The following is a 21,235-nucleotide window of genomic DNA, read 5'->3' as shown; positions in this document are numbered from 1 at the left end:
CGTTTCCGAAATGCGCTGCATACGGTAGACCAATTACAACAGACTAGGCCATCTGACCAATCAAAGCAGAGCAGGCTCACGGAAAGGAGAGGTTTAGAGAGACTGAATCTTTGAACTGCTTCGAACGAATCGTTTGAGAATCGCTGGAAAATGAGGTGATATTAAATGCATATTTTGAGAAAACTAAAGCGTTTTTTGACCTTGCATGCATGTAATCCTATTGTAGGAGACTCCCAAAACAATATTAGGAATATTAGGAAAAATAATAGGGGCACTTTAAAATTATAGATTTTTTTAAAGAAAGCATTAAGTTCTGCTGTAATATATTATTACTTTACCTCATCAAATGTAATGTCATTCATTTTTCTATTTAATCTCATGGCTGAACAGAACAGTATTTGATGACAATACCGCTACTATTATATCACAAAGCTACTGTAACTGAAACTAATTGGACAAACATGTTCAGCACTATTTTTATGATTGCATGAAGGTTTGAAGGATAACTGAATAAGGGATTTCTAACAAACCATGACAGATGAAAGCAAAATATAGCCTTGGTTTGCAGGTTTGCGGCAGTGACAGCATCACCATCAACAATGGCGCTAAACCCTTACTTCTCAAGTAGCAGAGTTAAAATAGGGGGTGGGATATGTCTAATGGACAGGTTTCTATGGATACCAGGTTAGATTTGAAGACACTTGAAGAGAAGTTTAAAAAAACAAAACCTGGGGCTTTGGTTGCTGTCCGCCACTGGTACCAAACAAGCCTTAATTTGATTTATTGGTAACAAGAAATGATTCACTGGATTTGTTTCAGCCCCAGCTGGTTAAATAATAATACTTGATCAAATTAGACTCTATTTATATATACACACACACACACACACAAGGGAAACAGATTTTGCAATGTATGATTTTTGATATACACAACAAATTTAGTAATCTAAAGTAATCTTCTAGATTAAATTATGTGGCCAATGTGAACCATTGTAGTTGCCAGCATGCTTTGAATGGGACTTAATGGGGAGAGTAAAACGGTTAAAAATAACAATTATTTTATGTGTCTTTGAGCTAGATGAGAAATTGGGGAAATCCCATAGTGTTTAATGTTTTGTTGGGATTTAGAATGATTTCAGTTACTCTGGGTTCACATTGTGGTGTTAAGTGTAGCTTTTGCTTAGGGAATTTAGAGCATGTTCATGCTACTTTACTCAAAGAGCATTTAATACTTAGCATTTTGCGTTCCAATATATGCTATTGATAGCCAATAGTTTATTCATTATTAGCTAGTACAATCTTATAATTCAGTGGGGGAAAAAAAACCCCATATAAAATCATTTTGAAGCTCCTTAATCGTGTCACTATAATAACATCAATCCATAAATGGATTCGGTAAAGTTATATTTGTGAAACTATTCATGTGGAATCGATGTATGTGATTAAACAATTTAAATTCAGCACAGCTTTTTTCAGTGTAGACAAGTCAACTTGTAATTTATATTATGAGTAAATCAGTAAATCAGTTTCCTTTCAACCGTAGAAATCCACCCAATTTTTACAGTCATGAATGCCTACTACACTTGTTCAACACTACATACACTTGTTCAAATTGCCACAAGAATCCTGAGAAGAATGCAGTACTGTTATGTTTGTCTTTTTGTTTCTGCATGTTAACAGGATCATTCACATCACTGCAAAGTTTAGGAGGCCTTTGGAGGATTGCAGTTGGTTCTTGTTAATGCACTCCGGCTTCTGTGAGGTGAAGTGTAAACAGTGTATAATGGTTGTGTAACCTTGCATCACACCCATTAAAATTTCATTTGCGGCAGAAAAGAGTCTGACTGTCTGAGAGGCTAATACATTTCTTATCTGCATATCTGGTCTGATGAGGGTCCAAGTCAGACCACCAATGAACTTTATATCATTATTGTTTTGTGATGGTTAAAGCATTAGAATTATAAACAATACATACTTCACACAAAATGCAGAAGAGTAAAAAATTGGCGGTTAAAGGAATAGTAAGCCATTCAAGATGTAGATGAGTTTCATTGGAACAAATTTGGAGAAAGTTAGCATTACATCACTTACTCAATACTCACCAATGGATCCTCTGCAGTGAATGGGTGCCATCAAAATCAGAGTCCAAACAACTGATAGAAGGTTGATTCCAGTCCATTAATTAATGTATTGGGAAGCCAAAAGCTGCATGTTTGTAATAAACAAATCCAAAAATATGCACAGATTATAATAATATAATATGCACTGTTTACAAGCAAAAACAGCAATATGCAAATATGTTGTTTTTAATGCAAGAAGACAACAGGGATGGACTTACACAGGAAGAAGAGTTATTATTTATTATGGCCAGAAGTGACTGTTTAAAGTTAAAATGTCTTGATGGATTTGTTTTGCTTCTCAAGATGTTACTTGATAGACTGAAGTCATGTGGATTACTTGTGGGTTATTGTGATGCTTTTATCAGCTGTTTGGACTCTTATTCTGACGGCACCCATTCAATGCAGAGGATCCCTTAGTGAGCAAGTGATGCTAAATTGCTCCAAATCTTTTTTGATGAAGAAACAGTCACATCCACATCTTGGGTGACCTGGGGGTGAGTACATTTTTAGCAAATTGAAATTTTGGGGTGATCTATTCCTTTAACTGGGCAATTAAATCATGTGTTGATTTTTGCAGACATTTTAAATAGCTCAAAAACAATTTTCAGCATTACATAACATTTAGAGGAATTGTGTGGTTTATCTTAAAAAAAACTTGTGCTGACAGCACTATTGGATTTAAAAACAAAACTATAAATAATAATAATAGTGGTACTTATATTGATACGTTGGTCCTGCTGTTTATTTTTCTTATTAAAGACAAGACCTATACAAGAGCAACCAACTATGCAGATTGATTGTCTCTGGTGCATTTGCTCTGTTATGAGTGTACAGAAATCAGAAATGACACATCTGCAATTAAGTGATGAATTATTACGTTTGAATCTCAGAGCGTGTGGTGTACGTTTATAATTTTTTTCCCACAAAGCCTCCCAAGTGGCCAGTTTTCCACATTTATTGGCACATTAATTATTTTGTCAAGTTGTTTATGTGCTCCCACAGTCCCCCAGTTGGAGAAGCGAATAACTGTGAGTGTGATTGAAATGAGAATGTACATCGATGCCGCACCTGTTTGTTTTCTTGGTTGCCAGCCAAGAGCTCCATCCCTGAGAGGCATGCACTCCAACGCATTTGTAATAATCATTATATCAGCGTTTTTTTCATCCACTCAGATATATAATTGTTGTCATTGAGCAGGAATGACAAAATTATCTGCTCTTCTTGAATCAAGAAGTCTGTAATTACATTTAGCTCATTTGCAATTCCATCTGGAAGATGGGTGAACTTCAGTGTTAATATTGTCTACCTGATGGTGACGAGAAGTTACTGTGGTCTGACGATTTATTCATTACCCTGTGATATTCACACTAGAGATGGGTTTAAGAGGCATAAGAACCAATTGCTAACCCTATAAAGAGGCAAACAGCCTCACCAGATGGTGCATTACACTGAATGATCATTTCTACCACTATGTTGAAGTTTGTCTTCTCAGCATGTGCTGATTAATATTTATGTGAGTGCTCTGTAATGATTGACCAAGAAGTGTGCAGCAGTCATGGCATGATCAGGACATTTGTTTTAATTACCTTCACCACAGGCTAAAGCAAAGAGACAAATAATTAGTTTAAACATTTTTACTGTTTTAGTAAACCAATGAATGCTGTTATCAAGTTTTGCAGTGATTCAACAAGAGGCTTAGCCATTGATAGTGCCCCTACGCGTTCTCTTTGATGTATAAGCGACTCTTTTTTCATCTCATGTTTAAAGAACTGCTTGCTGTTGCTGATTTTATATGGCAGTGCTCAACAATAAGGATTGCCCGCTGACCCAGGGCCATTGTGAAAGAGTTTCAAAAGTAGTTGATGAAATGGTTACAAATCCTTCTAGGCCAATGCTGCATGCAAAAGAAAATAATCTTTATATACACCTTGAAAATGTAAACATTTGGTTTCATGTGATTTATTTTAAATTTTTGTTGCAAATTCTACTGAATTGCCACCAGGATTTATCTAGCTCAGTGGTTCTCAACCAGAAGGCCGGGTTGCTGTAGTAGATTAATTAAAGGTAACATCGGATGCCCATTTTCCACAAGTTGGTATGATTCTTAGGGTCTTCATGAAATGTCTGCAAAATACTTTGGTTAAAATTCCTCAATGGTCGTGTAAAACAACATCCTATTTACATTGTCAAAAACAGCTCTGTTCACAGTGACCCGTTTCGGTGCATGTCTCTTTAAATGATAATAAGCTACTGCTAACTCCACCCCTCTCTTCTGTTTTTTGTGTATTTGGTGGCGCATTACCATCAAAACCAAAACTAATCCACTGCATCCTCAGTGGCTCTGATGTCTGGAGAAAATGAAAACTCTTATGTTCACTTTTACATCCAACTACAAAACACCTGCATTGCTTACGAGACATTGTTGACGCTACAACTGCTCGAGCGCAGAGAAAATGGCGGACCGTGTACAACTGGCTGAGGGTGGAAATATGCTAATACTGGACAGTATGAAGTCAGAAAATCAAAATGGCTTGTTAATTGAGACTGTTTAGGTTTTTGGGGGATTAAAAAAATGAATGGATTTTTATCATTGTAAGGTGTTTGTGTCCACACGCTGCTAAGGATCATTTATATGCAAACACCATGTAAAAGTGAATTTTGCATCCGATGTCCCCTTTAAACCCTTTTAAAATAATATATTATTATTAACATAATTAATTTAACTTAACTAATCTAACAATCTAACTTAATTTAAATGCTAAAAAACCATTCTATCAAGAAGTAAATAAAAAATATTTTCCCCCTCTATACCTGTGGTTAACTTTTTTTTTAAAGAACATACAGTTGAAACTTCTGTAATAGCAAAATAAATTGTTTAATTTACCTTTATTGACACACCTAGTTTCTGCTAATAATATTTGCTATTTATAAATTATATTATTATTTTCCCATTTAGATATGTAAAAACATAAGTTATAGAGTATATATAAGTTCTAGTTCTAGTCAAAATGTTCAAGTCAAATATAAAGTTATAGTTTATAGTTCGAGTCAGAAAGGTTGAAAACCACTGATCCACCTGATATAGGTTATAGTCTTTAAAAAGCTATCAGTAAAGTTTTGCATAATTTTCCAGCATGTGTTTATTAATTCATTGAGTTAGATTTGCAGCAGTATCATTTCCAGCTTAAAATCTTTATAAACAACTTACACTCATTTGAACCTGTTTCAGCCCACTTTTTAATTGTGTAACTGAAACATTGATTAAAATCTAGAAGTCCATTAGTTAAGTCCATTTGTTATGTGCATTTTTTACAATGTCCACTTCTGTCAATGTTGTATCTTCTGTCCAGACGTTTCCTTCAGTCTCCTGCTGCTTGTATTTGTGGTGTGTGGTTTGGCCCTGCTGGGTGTCATAAGCGTCGCCACCTGGAAACTGTGCTGGGTGCCCTGGCACAGCAAAGTGCTTTCCTCTAGCGCCACTGCCCTTGCCCCCACCCAGCCAGAGAGACACCAACACAGAGAAGAAGGTCACGGTGACTACTACCCAACCCTCAGAGACATTATGGCAACAGACAAGCTGAAGGATCCTGGGAACTTTCTGAAGGCGGCAGTGAAGATTAGTCATACATCACCAGATATCCCCGCAGACGTGCAGCTGTCCATGAAGGATCATCTGCTGAGACGTACGCGTATCTCACGGCAAACAACCGAGCCGGCCTCCTCTAACAGGTCAGTGTTCTGGAAGAATGAAGAAAGGTTTGTGTCTGAAGACCTTCATATAGGTCATCACAGTTTACTGTATATACAAAGCCATTATGAGGTTAGTTCCAGTCATTCCTAATCGTGTTATTACTTAGGAAATCTTGTAAATGTCAGACAGAATTAGACCTGAAGTAGGTCTCTAGGTTTTATTGACTACATAGAAGGTCAGATGGTGGAAAACTATGCTACGTCCAGAGTAAAACCATATTTTGTGGGAACCTTGCAGCATTATCACCATCAATTTGCATTCGATCATGGGTTATAATTCAAATGTAGATTAACACCTGGTGTGTCTTTTGTGAAAGAACCAGTAAATCAGATCAGGATGATTCAGCAGCCAAATTTTGTTTTGCCAGGCATAGTTCCTTCAAAAAGCACCTTCCAAGGCAGATGCACCATGCCACCAGTCTGGACCGTGGAAGTGAATTTTTAGATGTGGAGGACCATCCCACCTGCACCGCTGCCTCTCTTGGCCGCATCCAACCAGAACTTTACAAACAGAGCACGATGGATGCTGAGGAGTCATCTAAGAATGGCACTGCCAAAACATGCGGCAAGATCAACTTCTCCCTAAAGTATGATTACGAGGGAGAGCTCCTCCTCGTTACCATCCTCAAGGCGTTCGACCTACCTGCGAAAGATTTGTGCGGCAGCTCTGATCCTTACGTCAAGATCTACCTGCTCCCAGACCGTAAGCGTAAATTCCAAACTCGCGTGCACCGCAAGACGCTCAACCCCACATTTGATGAAACCTTTCAGTTTCCGGTGCCATATGAGGAGCTGGGGTCTAGAAAGCTCCACTTGAGCGTCTTTGACTTTGACCGCTTCTCACGGCACGACATGATTGGCGAGGTGATACTGGAAAACCTTTTTGAAGTTTCAGACCTGTCCCGGGAGACATCTATCTGGAAGGACATCCAGTACGCCACTAGCGTAAGACAATTTATCATCTTTACTACTCAGTGAGTCCGCACCCCACTGGTGATTCATCACATTAATGTGGCTTATGTCACATTAATGTCACCCTAATGATTTGGTTTTCTAATATTGGAATCCACTTGTATTGAGTATTTCTCTGAAAACACAAACAGTGAATAATTAGATGATCCATAGTCATGGTGTCCTATGGGGTGTGATATGGTAATTTGAAACTGTAATTATCAAACATGATAAATTGTGCAATGTACATATATTAAGTTCTAAAAACTTTGAGGGTGAAAATTATTGCCTTATTATATGACAATACTGAGTCTGCAATAATCTCAGCTGTCTTAAAGGGATAGTTCACCCAAAATATGAAACTTCTCTCAACCTCTATAACTTACTTTCTTCTGTGGAATAGAAAAGAAATATTTTCAATAATGTCTCAACTATTTGTCCATAAAATGAAAGACATTTGTGTCGAAAACAAAATTAGAGCCCTTTTACTTTCATTGTATAGACAAAAAACAAAGGGACTATATTTTAATATAAACTATCCATAGTATCCAGGACAGAAGTGTCATTTTGCAGTTAACTTTCACTTTAATTTTCAAACTAGTAATTTAACTTGTTTTATTGTGAATGGATGCGTTTATTGCCAACTGGGTTATTTTCAGGGTTATTTTCTGTGCAGATTTTTTGGTATCTGGTTAAGGCAGAGACGCTCAGTGCCCTGCAATTCCACAATAAGACCAGACTATTTATCATTTTGCTTTTCAAAGCAACTTATACATCATAATAATGTTGTGCGCATCCTGATAAGGGGTTATTTTGTTGCATCAGGACGTGAGCTCCTCTTTCTACTACATGTTAGTGAGTGTAGTGTTTTGAGTTCCAGGTTTGTATCTCTTCTACAGAGTAGGGGGATTCTGGCATAGACAATATAGGCAGTCGCCTAGGGTTCTCCAGGGCAAAACTCTCAGACGCGCACTCAACTTCTATATCACTCACCCGCAGCAGTTTGACAGAATTGTGCAGCACACTTTCAGTTCCACCCGACGCTCTCATTGAAATTGAACTTTTCCAAGCAGCTTTCTGAGGCTTGTCTGGTCTCACCAAGGGCACCATTTGAGTCAAGACAGCCACTGCTTCTAGTTAAACTTGACAGAGGTTACTGTAGCTATTTATTGCCTCTTCAAATCATATACATGTACATACTGTACAGTTTAACATATAAAATTGAGTAAAACAAAGTAAAATCTCCATAATCAATTGGAAAAGAATGGGATCCCTGCACAGTGATAAATGTCTGTATAGTAGAAAAAATGGATGCTAATGATATCACTGATACATCAGCCACCTTGCTGACAAACTGACTGAAAATTGTGCACTTGTTTAGCTCTGACTTTAACAGTGCAGAGATAAGGCATATCAATTCACATGATTGATTATAGTACACACTAAAGATCACTGAACTCAGTAGTTCTCAAGATGAGCTAAATGTGGGAGAAAGACCTATGGATATGTGATGCACTCATTAAATACCTTTCTCCTTCTGAGTTTATTGAAGGTTTTTATGTAAGTTAAAGGTTTATTGATGGCTCTGGGCACAATCAAATCTCTACATTTTCTATACATTTCTATTTTAAAATGCTATGTGTAATGTGATTGGAAAGTTGAATTTTCAGCAACCATTACTCCAATCCTCAGTGTCACATGATCCTTCAGGAATCATTCTAATATGATGATTTGCTGCTCAAGAAACATTTTTTATTACCAATAATACCATTTTTTTTTATTATTACCAATGTATTACTAAACAGTTGTGCAGTTGTCCCCAAACTTTTGAATGGCAATGTACAGAATTAAGATTGAAAGGACAGTGTAAAATTCTGTCATTATTTGCTCACCGTCATATCGTTTGAAATACTAACATAACGATATTAGTAAATATTGCTATTTATTTGTAATGCCAGCATGATCTACTAGATTTTGAGTGTCTCCGTTTGACTCTGCAGGAGAGTGTGGATCTGGGAGAGATAATGTTCTCTCTCTGCTACCTACCAACTGCAGGGAGACTCACACTTACTGTCATCAAATGTAGGAACCTCAAAGCCATGGATATTACCGGTTATTCAGGTATGATGCTGTCCTTTATTTGTCTGTGTCCTTTTATTTTCTTTCATCTGTCTGCTTTGCTACATCTTCCTGTTTATTTATTTAGACATTCACATTTATCATTGTCAGCAAGCAAATTTCAAGTCCTTTAGTCAGACATATTCAGACCATGAAAGACAAGGAGAAAGATACTTTGAGAAATCGTGTCACACCTCCCTGCTCTGTTGGCAGATCCGTACGTGAAGGTGTCAATGATTTGTGATGGGAGACGCTTGAAAAAGAAGAAAACTTCCATAAAAAAGAACACGCTGAATCCAGCGTATAATGAGGCGATTATCTTTGACATTCCCCCAGAGAATATGGATCAAGTCAGCTTACACATATCAGTTATGGACTACGATCTGTGAGTGTTATTCAATATGTGATATTTTCACTCTACAAATATTATGTTGTGTATGCTCTTCACAATCTATTCTTCATTCTCCTGCTGTATAGAGTGGGACACAATGAGATCATTGGAGTCTGTCGTGTAGGGAGCCATGCCGAGGGCCTTGGGAGAGACCACTGGAATGAGATGCTTGCTTACCCTCGAAAACCCATCGCTCACTGGCACCCACTCATAGAGCCCAAGAAGTCTGAGAAGGAGGTGAATGTCTCTCCTTAAAAGTTCCCAGAGTGGAAAAGTACATTTTGATTTCAATATTTCCATCTCTCCCTCTCTTTCTTTCCATTTTTCGTCTCTTTTTCAGTGGAAGACTCGTACCGCAAGCTTTGACAGTCAGGGGTCTTGCCCATCTCCCAGACTCCCCTCCAGTCCATAAGGACGAGATGGCCTCTCCTTATGTCTTTAAGCCAAGTATCTCCCAGGGACTGATGGTGAGATCCAAGGTATGTCCTTAGACAACGTGTAACACAACTTATGTCTGTGTGGACATGTATGATGGAGCAGGAAGAAAGAGGGTGCCGTCCAAACTTTTCCAAGTGCTACTGAGCCTAGCGGAGTTTTAGCTTTTTTGTGTTTGGATTGAAGTGTTGCTTTCTTACGTTGGGTAAATCCACAAGCTACCCAAAGAGGTTGAATGATACACTTTAAGATGAATTTGAGCAACTCAGAAGAGTAAAAGGGTGTATTTGTTGATGAATATTGTATAATTGGTAAATATATATTATAATTTAATTGACATTATAATAGTATGAAGATATAGTTTATTATATATTTAGCCTTAATGTCCTTCTACGTTTTTTTTTTTTTTGTCTTCTTTAATATAAAATACACGTGTTAAGAGATTTTTATGATTGGATAGATAAGTCCTCAGTATGTTCAACCTATTGAGATATTTTAACCTAAATGTATATTGTTTACAGAGCAGAGATATTCCATTGATCTTCCTTTTGTTTGTGATGTAGTGAAACTTATGCCACCAAAAGCGCCAATGCCAAGAATAATTTGTATCCTGTCTACAAATCTCATCATCGGTGTAAAATGTAAAGTTTTTGCTTTGTCTGTATTTAAATGTTTAAGTTGCTGACTGTTCTATGAGTATTTTGCATAATTTTCCCATCATTTTCTTTGATCAAGTTCAGCTCAGTTAAATGCAGCCATGCACAGCTACGTCTATAATGTACAGCTGGCTAAAATCATCATAATTTCACCATGCAGTAATTGTAGCTTCCAAAGTAAAACCATAATGAATGCCAAGGGTTGTGTGTAAAAAATCATTGGCTTTCTAACAAGACTTGAAATAATATCATTATGTAAATTAGGACCACTGTTTTACCAAGACCAATTTTGTATTTTACATAAAATGTGATAAATGTTGTTCTGTATTTTTCCTGTTACCTTTGAGGTGTTTTCTCTTCAGATAATATTATGTATTTTGTTGGCTGGCCTAGCTGCAACTCATTGTATCAATAATCAATGGAATTGGTGTTTCTGTATGAAATGCCTGATTCAGAGCCACTTTCCAATTTTATATTGAGACTTTGTATTTGTAAAGTACCATCCCCTTGTACTTGAAAGGTGTGATTAAAGTTCCTTGCTTCTATCTGTTTTGTTTTTATTTCAATCCTTGTTAGAGGGATAGTTCACCTACAAATGAAAATTACCCCATGATTTACTCACCCTCAAGTCATCAAAGGTGTGTATGACTTTCTTCTTTCAGACGAATACAATCGGAGTTATATTAAGAAATGTCCTGGCTCTTCCAAGATTTATAATGGAAGTGAATGGTGGTCGAGATTTTGAAGCAAAATAAAGGTCATCCATTCATCATAAAAAGTACTCCACGCGGCTCCGGGGGGTTAATAAACACTTTCGATGTGTTTTTGTAAGAAAAATATCCATGTTTAAAACTTTATAAAATTTAATCTCTAGCTTCCGCTATCTGACAAACTTGCGTTCACGAGAGAGTGGCGTTCCAGCAGATGACGAAGGGTGAAGGCGTAGTGTATGCTCTGGTGAGAATATGCTAGTCTCGTGACAACCAAGTTTTGTTTACAGCAAAGCATGTCTTCTCATGGTTTATATTGAAATCCTCTGACATTTTTCTTTACAAATTCTTGTTTTGTACTTCTAATTCATGACTTGTGTTTTGTTTTGCACTCTCCTCTGCGCTTCCACGTTCGTCACTTCTCACTGGAGCTTACGCTGCGCCTACGTCCTCCGTCATTTGCTGGAACGCCACTCTCTCATGAACGCACATATGACAGCTAGCAGAAGAGAGATTAAGGTTTATAAAGTTCTAAATATAGATATTTTTCTTATACAAATGTATCGATTCACTTAAGAAGATGTTTACCCCCCGGAGCCGCGTGGAGTACTATTTATGATGAATGGATGACCTTTATTTTGCTTCAAAATCTCGACCACCATTCAATGCCATTAGGAATAGCCAGGACATTTTTTAATATAACTCAGATTGTATTCGTCTGAAAGAAGAAAGTCATATACACCTAGGATGGCTTGAGGGTGAGTAAATCATGGGGTAATTTTCATTTTTGGGTGAACTATTCCTTTAAATGTAATTAGAGCTGGTGCACACGTTTTGCATTTAAAAACGCGAGACAGATTGGAAAACGAAAACAAATATTAGAAAAAAAAATTATTTAAAAGAAAAAAATTGAAACATGAAAAGTTAAACTAATTTTAAACTTGAGGGTCACTAATTTTAGAAGGCCATATCATCCACGTGCGTTGTTCTGTGTGAACAGCCCTTTACGCGGCTCTCTGTAATACTTGATTGATTCTGATTGGACAATTGCACCATCCAGATGTCAGATATTTTGCCTTCGTTAACGCAACGTTTCATATCTTTCCTATCTTTCACGCACTTCATATCTTTCGTATCACACGCCATCTTGTGTCTTAGTTGATCGGTTGTAGTGAAAATGTCCTCAGAGTGCTTCACTATATTACTGTAATATTGCTGCAGAGTTCACCTTGTTGCTAGGTGAATTGTTTTGTACAATCAAAGTGGACTATTTTTCACTTTTAGCGGAAGCTTTATGTAGGTGCCCAAAGTAGCACAATGACCATATCCTAAATATCAAAACTCAAATATGTAATTTCCATACCTAAAATAGGCCTACATATTTTACAGTCACTGTTCTGCATATTGATCATAAACACCGCTAAAAAGCTTCCTACCAGCGGCCCATCTCAACATCTAGCACAGTTTTATCATAGGTAGAATGCAAAATGTTTCAATACAAGCATTTCAGTCAAATGTAATTTATGCAACATTTCAAACCTTTAACCCATGGGGGAAAATCAATCCATGGCAACAGTTTAAAAGTAGCCCAATTCCATAGGGAAAAAATGCGGCCTTGACAACCCTGCATCCAACACGAGCTGCAGGAGTCAGATTTCACTGATCACGGGTTGAGAGGAGAGATGGCTGACAGACCATGCTGGAGGATTTGCTGCTCAACAGATCCTGAGCTCAATGACAAATATCGGATCTTCCTTTACACAGAGCGTGCGTGATCGCGAAATCGAAAGTGAACAGCGAGCGCTCATTCAAAAGAGATTTAAATACTCTGCATACTGATGGTGGCTCCCTGATGCGTGAAAATTATATGGACCCAAAATTGCGGGAGCGAGGTGATAATGGTCAGAAAATCACCGGGAGCGGGATTAAGAAATCAGTCCCTCGCAGGACTCTAATACAAAAACTCACACAATGAATGGCGACTGTAGAAAGCAAAAGCCGAATCCCAGACATTTTTGGCGATTTAGAAATCCCGTCCGGCCGCCTTTTTTTTTTAGGTCTAAAAAGAGGACATGTCCGGGAAAAAGAGGACGTATGGTCACCCTATTTTAAGATCATACAGGTAAGGTGATCAAATAATTTTAACTCAAAATAAACCCCTTTAGGGTAGATAATGATGACATTATACCTTAGATATATCAGTGTTATGCAGTTGTGAATCTTGCAGATAGGCCTATAAATAACAGTATTGTTGCAATGATTTATTAACAGAAGAATTATAGTGTTTGTACAATTATTTATTAACAGCACATTTCATGTCAACATAATATATAAAATCATTTTATTAGTTCTGCTCCTGGCAAACAAAGTTAAAAATGGGTCTTCTTAAGCCCAGTACATTGATCTCTGGTAAACAACTGAACCTGTGTCCAATCAATCATATGTTGTGCTCTCTTTGTAACTACAAAGCTCAACGGATTGATGTGTGACCCAGCTGGGTTGCATAAGATAAAGCAAGCCAATAACATGGGCATTTCCTCTCCAGCTCTGCTTTCTTCAGTCTTCGGTACACCTTCTACACCTCCAGCTTCTTTTTCATTTGGAGTTTGTAGAGGATTTGATAGCCATCGTCCCAAGCGTAGAGCAGCTGCTCCACAGAGCTGTATTTGAGGCTGGCATGAGTGCCGTATCGTTGGGGAAAGTATACATTTGGAGCGTCATCATTTGTGACCATGTCACTGACGTCAAACACGCACTGAATTCGAGAGCGACTGGGTAGTTTGGAGTTGTAGACCACGTAGACGGTACCGCAGATGACAAACGCTGCCTCTGCGTTCTCTCTCACACAAGGGGTGTCCCACATCTGCTCGATGTCTAGTGTTTTAGAGTCTATCTTGGCCAAAGAGATGTACCTCTCGTTCTCCTGAGTGGCGTAGATGGCCCACAGACCCTCTTCATCCACTGCTAAATCGATAAAGGTCTCGGGATTCAGGCTGTACACTGGGAGATGGTTTTTAGCTGGAAACACGGCACTGTCTGCAACTATGTTCTTCTGAAGATCAAACTTTAGTAGTTTCATCTCCTCACCCTGCTTCAGATAGTACAGGTGGTTGTTGTAGATGGCATGACCCATACCACGCCAGGCCGAAGGGAGCTGGATGCTGGTGGCCGCAGAAGTGCCTTGGGAGGAAGTGAATTCACGAACTGTACCAAATTCATACACGGTATTATCCTCGGTCCCGTTTAAGATGTACACCTTCCCAGTGCCACTTCCCATGTCTTTGGTCCACATTCCCTTAGCGCCGCCCACTCGTTTGAGGATCTTCATGGCTTTGATGCTGGAGATCATGTCACTGCAGTCTAAACATGAAGAAAAATCCAAATAATTGCTCCGAATCTGATTTTAAGACTAAGGGCTTAAGACTAGGGCTGCACAATTAATCAAAATTAAACTGCAATCGTGATTTGGCAAAGGCTGCGATTTTTTTTATGCGCAGCTTGTCAGAGAAGCACGGTTCTGTGGTCAGTAGTAAATTAACAAGTTACTTTCCATCATTGTTATTCATCAAATATTCAGTGCAATCTGTGTCTTAGAATACCAATATTTGCCCTTTTCTGATCCGTTTCAAAGTGCATCCCTTCCTCATGATATTACTTACTATGTGCTTTCCAATAAAGTCTGATTTAACACTAAACCCTAATTGGAATGCACAGTACACTAATGACAGTCTGGGTTAATCAAATTGGAGGCGTTTTAATATGAAAAGACAATACAGAGCTGCTGAAGTGTAGAGACGCTATACGAAAAGTATCATGATTTGTCCTCCAGCAGTATAATTACTGTCTGTCTCAATGATGGAATAATAATACATTTTATTTAGTACTTCTAAGTGCTTTTCTAAATGAGGACTTTAGGAAGATTAGACCCACTATTTAATGCATTATGTATTAATGTCTGTCAAGTTATAATAGCTCAGAGCTTCATGTGATTTAACTTGCTTCCCTGTTATTCTCGTGCCACTTACCTGCAGAAGTGTTGCATCATTATGAGCTTCTTAAAACTGAATACTTGAAATGTAGACGGCACTTTCAACAGTTCATTTTCCTCTTCATTTTCTAGAATTTTTTTTTCCAACCCTGTGACAGTTTTGGTATTATTAACTAAAACTATTAGTCATTTTCGGGTATTGAAATAAAACTGAATTAAAAGAATAAATAGATAGTGAATAGAGTAATAAGATTAAATGAAACTTAAAAAACTATTCTGTACTTCGCAGTACTGAATTTGTTAAATGAACCAGCTATGGCCATTGCCATCATGCTGCGAGGCAAACATTAATAGTATCTAAGCCTGTGGAATGTTACCTAATGCTCTTTACCTGTGAGCTTGGCGTACTTGGCTTTATTCCTCTCCTTGACAACCGTCACCTGCTGCTCCACCAGCTTGTCATCCACGTCCACGCAAGGCTGCGCTCCATCCTGTGTTTCAAGGTAGTCCATCTCTCTCTCCACGCGGTCTACGCGTGTACCCACTGTGTCCAACTCGCTCCGCAGCGCCTCCTTGCTCTTGTCCAGGCCCTCTAGCTGTGCCACCATCTGCTGCTTGAACTCGCGCAGCTCTGAGGCGTAGCGGCTGGTCTGCTCATGCCACAAGGAGATGCGATCCTGCCAATGGAGAAATACACAAAAACAAGTCTCGAGAGCCTCAGTAAAAGAGATTTGAATTAGTCAGCTATAAACATGTCTTGTGAAATGGGCATCTTTCATATGATAAGATGAAGTGAAGGCTAGCAATTAGTTTCTAAATAAATGTGAGTGGTTCTTCTGGTTAAAAGTCATCACCACAATGCTAGGGGTGGTTGCCAGGGCGACTTGAATATACATGTGAATCATTATATATATAATTCCAACTTTATCTGCATACGTATACTCACATAAAATTATATCTACTATATAACAAATCTCAGCTGCTTGATTTTTTTATATCATCACAAAATGTAAACTATATTATTGCCCAGTGATATATTTAAAGTTGGATATATAGTATATTCAACTTTACCTGTGTAAATATAGTATGCATACATAAAGCGATATATACTATAAATCAAATCTCAGCTGTTTGATTTTTTTTTTAATCATCACAAACTATAATTATTTTATCGCCCAGCTCTTTATATAAAGTTGAACAGTATGTCCCTCTTTATATGCATTCATGTAGTATACTTGCGTGGGGCCGATATCAAATCTCAACTGCTTTATAGCTTGTATCTTCGCAAAATGTAAAATAAATAATCACCCATCTCTAATCTGCTAAATGTGATTAAATATGAATGAAATGTGAAGATATTATAAACAAGCTGCTATAAATAAGCAGCTTTGAAACAGCGTGTATTGTGAAAAGTGCTATATAAATAAATTTGACTTGACTGACATTACTATCTTAGATCATGCATGCAGACATTGATTTCAGATGGCCTTTATGCACATGCATGTTCTAAGCAATCATACATTTTAAACTGTAAACTCGAGCAATCTAAATACTGAGTCAGGCAGCCTCATGAGTGCAAATTATTCAAATATAAACCCTCCCTTGACAGCTGCAGGAATTCATGAGGACTTTGGCATTGGTACAGCATCATTTGCGCTGCAAATGGATCAACCTTTGGCAACAAATGTTCTTTTTTGAATTTGTGACTCAGTGGAAGGAAAGAAGCAGCAAAGTGTGTTTTAGCATAATCACACAAAATGACTTGTCTGAGAAGAACTGTACGTGCGGAGTCAGCACGGAGTGAAAACAGGAGAGAAAATTTCCTTCATGTGGCTGAATCCAAGACACAGAGGGAGATCTGGTGACCGACTCAAGGAGAAAGAATCCTGGCAATGGGAATGGAGTGAAAGAAAGGAAGCGTGATAGTGTGCGTGTTCGTGTTCGTATTTTTCTTACATCCGTGTGTTTGTCACACATGCATTGGGTATATTAATAATTTTGAGTAAGTTTGTGCTTAGACTTCCATGTTATATGCAAAAAACACTTGAATATAGTGACAAATTTTGCTATAAATATCACTGTAGTATCAACGGAAGCCTTTTTTACCCAGCACTTGGAGAAAAAGGGTCCTCTAGCTGCCCTTTTATTTACATGCCTTTTAATGAAAATAAACTTCTGTACCATTTACTTTTACACAAATTATGTTACTCCATTAATACTCAAAGAAAATAATAAATTAATATTTACATGTAAATTACTACAATTCAAAAGTTTGGAGTCAGTAATGTTTTAAAAAAAGAAGTCTCTTTTGCTCACCGCGGCTGCAGTTATTTGTTCAGTAAAAACAGTAATATTCTAAATATAATTACACTTTTAAATAACAGTTTTCTATTTTAATACATTTTTAAAAGTTATTTATTCCTGTAATGGCAAAGCTGAATTTTCAGCAACATTACTCCAGTCTTCAGTATTACATTCAGAAATCATTCTAAAATGCTGATTTGCTGCTTAAGAAACATTTCTTATTATTATCAATGTTGAAAACAGTTATACTGCTTAATATTTTTGTGAAAACCGTGATCATTTTTTTCTGGATTTTTTCATGAATAGAAAGTTCAAAAGAATAGCGTGTATTTGAAATAGAGATCCTTTCCATTTTAAATGTCACTTTTGATCAATTTAATCCACCATTTCTTTAAAAAAAAATCGTACTGACCCCAAACTTTAGAACAGTAGTGTGTATAGAGTATATATATGTATACGTATATTTACTATATATACATATCCATATAAATACGTGTTTATTTGATAATTACATTACATTTTAGCCTACTTGTTGTACTCCACTGTCAACATTTCTGTGTGGCTTTACTCCTATATGGAACCTACCAGAACTTAACCGACTAAGTTTTACAGATCTAACAAGTAACTGTACCATATACTTAAATCCACAATTCATCCAAAACCCAGTCTGTTGTTTTCTTCTATAGCTTCACTCTTCTCAAAACTCCATGCAAACCTGTATCTGGAGGCCAGGGTCTAGATGGGAGATCATTGTTGTTCTTACCTCAATAGCAAGGAGTCTTCTCTCCAAGTAGTCCATAAGGGCCTGCTGCTGTGCCCCCACCAGGCCAGAAAGAATGAGAACAAGGAGCTGGAGGGCTCTCATCTTAAAGACTGGAGGAGACCGCTTAGAAACACTGAGTGCGTGAGTATGTGCGTATGTTAGGCAGAGTGGAAAAGCCCTCATGCAGAGGCACTGAGTTGGCTGGAATGTTTAGAGAAAGAGCAGAGCGAGAGGAGGAGCCTAACACATCTGGAGCAGCTCTTTCTCTGGAGAGCTGGATAACCTCCAGCTGCTTTCCTGGTAAAACACAGAACTACTAATGACCAGACAGTATTTTATTATGACTCACATTTGCCATTTTTATTTGAATATATATTTATTCTGTTTGAAACTATTTGTCAAATTCTACAAGTTTTCAAACAGGAGTAAATGGATACTAGGTCAGCTGCAGAGTAAATAATGGATTGAAAGGCATGGAACTGACTCAATAGCACAGTTAGACAGTAAAGAGAGTATATACTAATGTTCTTACCCTTTTTGTTCTTCTTCAGCTTTATTTTGTTTGGATGAACAGCACAGCTCACATTCAATCTGTTGCATAACATTTCCCGTCACTGACTCACATTTCAGTCTAGTGTAAACCATGGAGCGTTTCACTGCAGGCACTGTTTCGGTGCAAGGAGAATGAAATTCATGAAGATCATTCACAGTGATCAGTCAAAGTGTAGGAACATGTTGTAACAACCAGAGATAATGGTTTGTTTGTGGCTCTTTTGGTCTGTGGTGAAATATGCTCTATGCAAATTGATGATTGAAATGTAAAGTGGGCGAAAAGGTCACTGCCTCAGAAATCAAGAATTGAAATATAGAGGGTAGGTATGACCTATTTTGATTTCAGTAATCTTGCATGGTCATTTTTACGCAACATTAATGTTCTTAAACCTGTAAAACCAGACATGTTACACTCTAAAAAATGCTGGGTTAAATACAACCCAGTGCTGGGTAAAATAGGGGCAAACCCAGCAACCGCTTCGGAAGACTTTAATGATTCTTCAGCTGATTTCTACTCAATATGTAATTTATGTTTGGCCATACATTTTTCCTTCTTCTGCTGCTCAACATTTCCTAGTAACCCAACCGCTGGGTCAAAACAACCCAATTGCTGGGTTTGTCCCTATTTTACCCAGCACTGGGTTGTATTTAACCCAGCATTTTTTAGAGTGTATGTTAAATAACACAGATATGTGTGGCTCATACAGTATGATACAGTGACAATGTGGAGCTCATACGTGAGGAGGAAAAAATATGGTTGCTGATATTTATATGGTCTTAAATTAAGATGAAATTCTGAAAACTTCACTGTAAAATCCAATAGTTTACCTTACTTAGATATAATTAGTTATCTTTTCTTAGTTGTTATACTTACTCGGTTTTATTAAGTAACAGCTAATTTTAAGGCGAATAAAACAACTTGCTGCAATGAGTAACTCTTACTTAAAATATTCAAGTAGCCGCAACAAAACCAATGACATTAATACACCAGTGGGAGGCAGCAGTGCGCTAATGTATTGCTAATGTGCAACAAAACAACAGAAGAAGAAATACGGAAGGTTAGAGAGCATGCGCAACAAGCAACGGTTTTTTGAATTTGTGTGCCGAATTAGCTGAGACTGCTTGCATTTTTACCACTGGACAAAGACTGATTACTGCTATACAATAATAATAAGGTAAGTTTCAAAAAAATAATTGTGTCAATGTATCTTTCTGTGTGCTGCTAATTTTAACTGACTAACCTTTTGTCAGCGGTGTTAGCGAACAGATACCAAAGATCTTTGCTATTCTGCTGTTAGAAAAAAGACTGTAGAAATACAGAACTTGTGGCGTATTTTGGCGGATTTAAGACTTTTTTTAACTTTTCAAAATGAAAAATGTGTAGCTAGTTAAAAAATGAAAAGTCAGAGGTACAATTCAAGAACATGCCAAAAGTCCTCAAAAAAATTTAAATTAAGCCAATTAAACCTCCCTCCGGTCATTCCATCCCATAAAAAAGTGTGCATCTTCAAGACATGAATGAAGATATTAACCCCAAAACTCTGACACCCAAGAAACCATAAAATAAATCCATATGAATGGAGCTGTGTAATCTACTTTTGGGCCAAACTGTTCAATGAATGGTAACAAATAAACCGTTATTACAAATTACTATTCTTATTTCACTTTACTTGGTTTTTTCAAGGCAATCGGTTTGCATGCTTTTTTTAAGTAAGGTTTACTAATTGGAATTTACAGTGTTGTAGTGTAAATCAGTGAGATCTTTATAACAATATATATAGACTAATTACATAGAAAATACATATGAATATCAGTTGCGACTGTGTATCTCCCAATCATATGTCTTAAATGCTATAAAGAATGCTTTGTTGTTGTTTTATGATCAAAGCTCTGTAGTTTTAATTGAGGGCAAAATATATAATGAAATGGAATACAATGATGATTGAGAAGTCTGATGTATCATATTTGATAGTGCCGTGTTCAAAATATCGATACGACGATGTATCGTCACAGAGATTTGACGATACGAGTATCGATACAGCTGGCCCTGTATCGATACTGTGGCACGTGTGCAGCAGTGGACCACGCTTAATTTGTTTAAAATTTTACAACGTTTAAAATTTAGTAGAAAAGTGCGAGGTTTCTAAAAAAGAATGAATAGAGCATATATAGGCTACAACAAGGTTTAATCTGGCCGCAGAGGAACACAACTGGGTTGCCTGATATAACGAGACGTAATCCCCGAACTAGAGCTTCACACTTGCGCAATACGGAAATATCTGCTAAATGTGATACTTATCTTTGTCAACCTGGCAACCCTGTGCACATGCGCTCTCTCTCCACTGTGGATAAACACGCTTGCTTTCTGAAAACACCGCTTAGCTTGCAGTTTAGTGATCTCCACTTCAATAATCTATTCTTAGAAAAGTGTAATTCATCAACTGTTCATTTACCACACAGAGAGAGAGAGAGAGAGAGAGAGGGGCTGTGTATGTATG

At 37.4% G+C, this 21,235-nt stretch overlaps 2 protein-coding genes across 3 annotated transcripts in view; one reads left to right on the top strand and one right to left on the bottom strand.

The window, feature by feature from the left end:
* The window catches only part of LOC107749496 (synaptotagmin-6-like), a 16,091-nt gene extending 5,152 nt beyond the window's left edge, over positions 1–10,939 (top strand). The window contains exons 2-8 of one of the 2 annotated variants that reach the window (XR_001641038.1): positions 5,470–5,848; positions 6,238–6,814; positions 8,821–8,941; positions 9,152–9,323; positions 9,416–9,566; positions 9,670–9,796; positions 10,328–10,939. Coding sequence is in view for 1 of the 2 variants with exons in the window: in XM_016564672.1 (XP_016420158.1) it covers positions 5,682–5,848; positions 6,238–6,814; positions 8,821–8,941; positions 9,152–9,323; positions 9,416–9,566; positions 9,670–9,741 (1,260 nt within the window). In the remaining variant the exon portion in view is untranslated. Of the gene's footprint in view, positions 1–5,469; positions 5,849–6,237; positions 6,815–8,820; positions 8,942–9,151; positions 9,324–9,415; positions 9,567–9,669 lie in introns of both variants that reach the window. The other variant, XM_016564672.1, reaches the window with a different exon arrangement.
* Positions 10,940–13,418: 2,479 nt separating this feature from the next.
* Positions 13,419–18,482, bottom strand: LOC107749527 (olfactomedin-like protein 3A). The gene is made up of 3 exons (XM_016564704.1): positions 18,186–18,482; positions 15,510–15,795; positions 13,419–14,490 (listed from the first exon to the last, which is right to left on the bottom strand). The coding sequence occupies exons 1-3, from the start codon at positions 18,366–18,368 to the stop codon at positions 13,706–13,708; spliced, it is 1,254 nt and encodes a 417-aa protein (XP_016420190.1). The 5' UTR covers positions 18,369–18,482; the 3' UTR covers positions 13,419–13,705.
* Between the last annotated feature and the right edge of the window lie 2,753 nt (positions 18,483–21,235).

Source organism: Sinocyclocheilus rhinocerous, unplaced genomic scaffold (assembly GCF_001515625.1).
Source record: "Sinocyclocheilus rhinocerous isolate Xijiao unplaced genomic scaffold, SAMN03320098_v1.1 scaffold889, whole genome shotgun sequence".
NCBI classification, from domain to species: domain Eukaryota; kingdom Metazoa; phylum Chordata; class Actinopteri; order Cypriniformes; family Cyprinidae; genus Sinocyclocheilus; species Sinocyclocheilus rhinocerous.
Note: the sequence above shows the minus strand (reverse complement) of the source record. Positions and strands in the feature narration are given on the sequence as shown.

Coding starts and splice junctions, on each gene's coding strand:
- LOC107749527 (XM_016564704.1), bottom strand. CDS start 18,368: ATGAGGGCTTTTCCACTCTGCCTAACATACGCACATACTCACGCACTC. Junction 15,796..18,185: donor GAAGACTCCTTGCTATTGAG/GTAAGAACAACA, acceptor CTCCATTGGCAG/GATCGCATCTCCTTGTGGCA. Junction 14,491..15,509: donor CAAGTACGCCAAGCTCACAG/GTAAAGAGCATT, acceptor CTTCATGTTTAG/ACTGCAGTGACATGATCTCC.